Source organism: Cariama cristata, unplaced genomic scaffold (genome assembly GCF_000690535.1).
Source record: "Cariama cristata isolate BGI_N322 unplaced genomic scaffold, ASM69053v1 scaffold36283, whole genome shotgun sequence".
In the NCBI taxonomy this organism is placed as follows: Eukaryota; Metazoa; Chordata; class Aves; order Cariamiformes; family Cariamidae; genus Cariama; species Cariama cristata.
In genome coordinates, this window is record NW_009608474.1 from 11,681 (window position 1) to 16,273 (window position 4,593).

General features: G+C 39.6%; 1 protein-coding gene across 1 annotated transcript in view; it reads left to right on the plus strand.

Moving 5' to 3' along the window:
* Positions 1-852: 852 nt before the first annotated feature.
* Positions 853-4,593, plus strand: part of LOC104159275 (transcription factor COE3) — a gene marked incomplete at its 3' end in the record, with an annotated part of 36,029 nt that continues 32,288 nt past the window's right edge. Inside the window, exons 1-2 of the mRNA XM_009697141.1 lie at positions 853-935; positions 3,920-4,064. Coding sequence (XP_009695443.1) covers positions 921-935; positions 3,920-4,064 — 160 coding nt within the window. The remainder of the gene's footprint in view (positions 936-3,919; positions 4,065-4,593) is intronic.

A 4,593-nucleotide genomic window follows, 5' to 3' on the forward strand; every position in this document is an offset into this window, starting at 1 on the left:
GCTCGTTCTTCCAACACGGGAGGGCGGCATGAAGGAGTTTGCACCTTTCCAAGCTTTTTCCCTTCCTATAAGTGCTCGTTATGTTCCCTGGAGGCAGAGTTGCTACAAAAATGGTTAATGGGGGGATACCTAGATGATAAGGGTTAGTCCTAAATAATTGCTGGTTGCCGCTCAGCAAAAATAAGCTGGATTTCCATCCCTGGGTAGCGTGACTCCTCTCACAGTTAAAGGCTGGCAAAGGTTGAAGAGGTCGTAAGACAGGGCCTAATTTGCCATGTTCCTTTCCTTTCAAAAACAATGAGGGAACCGAGGCCTTGCCGGTGGGCAGATCCCGCCTGGATCTCCCTGGAGTCAGCAGGAGTTGGATTGAGTCCCTTTGAATAGCGAGAGTTTCCAAACCGGAGGCAAAGCCAAGTGTTTTTCAGAAGATTGATCATTCATTACCTTGGAATTTTTCGACATAGAGGTCATTACTGCTAATATAAGTTGTGAAAAAATAAAACGTATTAAAAAAATAGAGACAAATTCTCATCTGGTGTAAGTCATTGCCTTTGAAGTCAATGAGTCATTGAAATCAACTTTCCCACACAGAGCTAAGGATATGGCCTGGAGTCAATATATTTGTAGTTGTTGAAAAATTAAAAATATAAATTTGCCTTGCCCTGGCAATAATGTTCTGTTTATGACAGAGATCTTATGCTTTAAAATAAGTTCATTAACTAATAGGAAAGTAATATTTCACTACCAGTATTCTTTTGGGTATAACTATTTATGATTAAATTTTATTAAACTTTTTTAAAATTGGATTTACATTTTGATGAATCTAATAGATTTCAATTTTGTATTTTTATAGATTCTTTCTAAAGTTTTTCCTCAAGTGCAATCAGAACTGTTTGAAGAATGCAGGCAACCCGCGAGACATGCGAAGATTCCAGGTACAGATCCCTCTTAAAGAATAAATGATGTATAAAAGACTTACTCACATCTTCATCTTGAACTTTTGTTAACGAAAAACCCGTGTCAGTACTTCTACTTAGTGTAGATCCAATGCCGTGTGCCTTTTAAAAAAATGATGTTGGTAGTTTACATTTCCCCCACTAATTTAAAAGCTGGTTCTTGGGCTTGCCGAGTTCTGCAGTGGACTGTAACGGATCAGTGCTGAAGCAAGGAGGTCTCCCCTCAGAAAGTATTTCCCTAGTTTTCCTTCATGCTAACACCTTGTGCTGTAGTGTGGCGTGCGCTGAGACCTGCAGAGGTTTTACATATGTAGGCTGAGTAGCATAATCCTACTAAAACAGACACGACTGTGGAGCGCAGTGAAGTTTGGATCTCATGCAGGGGTTTTTCACATTTGCAACTTGTAAATCCTACAGTGGTGGTCCAACCCACATATTTTTATTCCAGTTGTGTTAGAAAATGTTTAATACTTCACTTTCTCCTTACAGCTTTTGAAATATCCTGTGGTGAATCATAACACTGCAGAGAGACAGCTGACGTGATGGACAAATGATTTCCTCTGTGTTTGGGGTCATTTGAAATGCTTGTTAGGAAATGTATGCTTTGTATTTCAAAATATTTCACAATGATTCATATTTGAGACTAATAACAAAGTAGTATTGAGATGTTCAAAACTTTCTTATTTTTGAGAAGAATATCTTGTGGTTAAACTTGATAGCAAAACATGTGACATCTGTTTTCATGCACAGCCAACCAACCGGCGAAGCCAGCACCCTTGAGCCAGCCAACAGAAAAGATCTGTAGCTGGAAAAAATATTTCTTCAAAACAATTGAGCCAAGCTTCCATTTTTCATGCATCTCAGCTTCACGTGGCATTGGTGATATTGATCCATCTGAACAGAACAGAAGGTCAAACCTGGAATGAGTGGAAATGTCCTCTTTGTCTCACCGATGACTAAATGAAGCATCAGTCATGAGTGATCTTGTGGTCGACAATGGAGCCAGTAGGCACTAGAAAGACTTTCCTGGGTCTCTTTAGCTAATCTTCCTGCCTCTCAGAAGGTTTAACTGGACTTAACAGTATGTCAGATCTTGAACAATATTTTTAACTGGTTTCACTGTCTCAGCACCTTTCTTTAGGTGCACTGCAGGAATAAGCCGATATAACAAAGCATAGCATGTCTACTTTCTTTTGCTGAACTACAGTATTTTCCCTTGGTGACTGACCTATATATACATGACAGAACAAAAATAGTTGTCATTTTTATACACACCTTTCTCTGTCTTTTTAATATACCGTGTTCTAGGAACCAAATCCTGAAATCTTTGCTGAGAAGCACACTTGCATGTTTTGCAGTATTTCTTAAAGTCTGCCAATCTCATTAGAAGTGAGAGCAGGTAGCCCAGCGACCTGGCAGCAGCTCTGCGGCCGAGGTGAGGGTGCAACCTCAGCACTCTCCAAAGTGGATGTTGACAAGAGTGAAAGTGTCCACTTCTGGGAGGAGAAAGACAGGGAAGCAGAGCAGCCTGGCAGAGAACTGCCCTCGGGCTGTTCTAAAGGGTACCGCAGATGGCTGTCTCAAAGGAGGCAGGATACACAGAAAAGGTGCTGTGATAGCTGAAAGCTAATTATGGATTGTGAATAAGAAACAGGATCAGAGGTGATCCAAAACATAGAAGCAGACAAGAATTTTCTTCTGATGCCTTGGACCAGCTCTGTGCAAAAGGCGGCTGGTTTTCCCCTTTCCATTTTTGTCTATAGGAGCTGGTGTGAGAACCCTGGTGATCATTTTTTGTTAGATCCAAAAGTAAAATAAGCGGAAGGCGAAAGCTAAAATTTGTACTAGCTTTTGCCGCCGTCACCAGTCGGGTTGATAAGGTCTAACTTCGCCATTGACTTTAAGGACTCCACTAACGTTAAACCCCAAAGAAAACGCTGCAGTGATTACTTCATTTAGAAAATCTGGAACCCACACCAGAGGGCCCATGCTGGAGTATTTAAATAAGATGTAAGTGTCTATCTGGGATAATAGCGATCGACCTGTGAAGCCGTGTTCCGCACAAACACAGGCGCATCTCATGGTTTCCTCTTTGGCTTGCGTTCAAGCGATATCGTTTCCGGAAGGAGTTTCACAGCTCCATTGTGTAGGTGTTTTTATCGGGAAGGTTGTGCGTTCTGCATATGTTCCTTTTCCATTTTCTACTGAGAAGCAGCTGGAAGCCAAAGAAGGCCCTATCCATCATCTCTTCTATGGCCGGACTCTGAACCTGGACACAAGAATAGGAGCCTTTCACTCAAAAATAAAGGAGGAAATTCCATTGACATACCAGGGTCAATCACCATCCAAATGAACTTGAGAAGGGATACTTTTCATGGATTGAAAACACTTTCACTATTCATATTCAACTCGATCTTTTCAGATGCAAAAAAGTTCATTATCAGGCATTAAATGTAATTGTAAAACTGACCTGGAGATCATTTACTGAAGAAAAAATGGGGAGTTACGATGGTTCCTGATTTATTAAGCTTTTTTTATTTGGAATCCTCACAACCCTTCATTTGAAGACAGTCTCAAGTGAACAAATTTTAATTAGATAAACTATCTAATCAATATATCAACAGATCAATCAAAACAGCAGCTTTTAAAATGAGTGGCTAGAGGGGTGTTTCTGAAACTAATGGCTAGAAGAATATTTCCCTGAATTGAATTCATTTGTTAGCATAATAGGAGATTAAACTCTAATTAGTGTAGCAGGTTCTGAAGAGAAACAATTGTGAGTTAAAAATCACCAGTGTTAGCCACATAAACAAAGATGTATTCATACTTGTCATTCACTTCGTTTCAAGTGAAAAGTAACGGGCTGTGATGTTGTTTTGTCTCAAAAGAGGATCTGATTCTGTGCCTATGTTTGTGAAAATATGCAGGATTTTTAAAATGTTGGTTTTTGTTTTCTTTTTCAGGTTGTTGTATCAACAACAGTCAATGTGGATGGCCACGTGCTGGCTGTCTCAGACAACATGTTTGTACACAACAATTCCAAACACGGGAGGCGGGCTCGCCGCCTTGACCCCTCAGAAGGTACGGCCCCTTCTTATCTGGAAAATGGTAGGCACACATTTACATGTCTTTTTTTATTTGCAATGCTTTTTTTTTTTTTTTTTTTTCCCCACCATACTTTATGTTGATACACTACTACATTTACTTTTACATAATTTCTTCTCTCATCCATCAAACCACCCATTAAAAAAGTCCATTAGTATTTCTCAGCCCTTGTCAACTAGAATACAGATGCTTCTGAATTTGCTTCTGACTTCTTTCTTTATTTAATACTTACAGTTTTGCAGTCACAACCAATTTGTCATATTTTTCTATTTTTTTTTTTTTCAGTCTTGTTTTGCTTGCAGCTTTTTCTTGCTATTTAATTTGACTTGATTTTATTTTGGCTTGTCATATTCCTTGATCCAGAGGTACAGTCTCAGGTTATGTATGCAAGTTTAAGTGGATGGTAAAAACATGACCGAATCTGTAAAGAATTTACTGTGAGGTCAATTTCCTGTGGCTGGGCCTTACTGCAGATTACGGCAGGAGGGGGCTTGTATGAGGAAAACAGCATAAAATGTTTTTCTTCAGACTG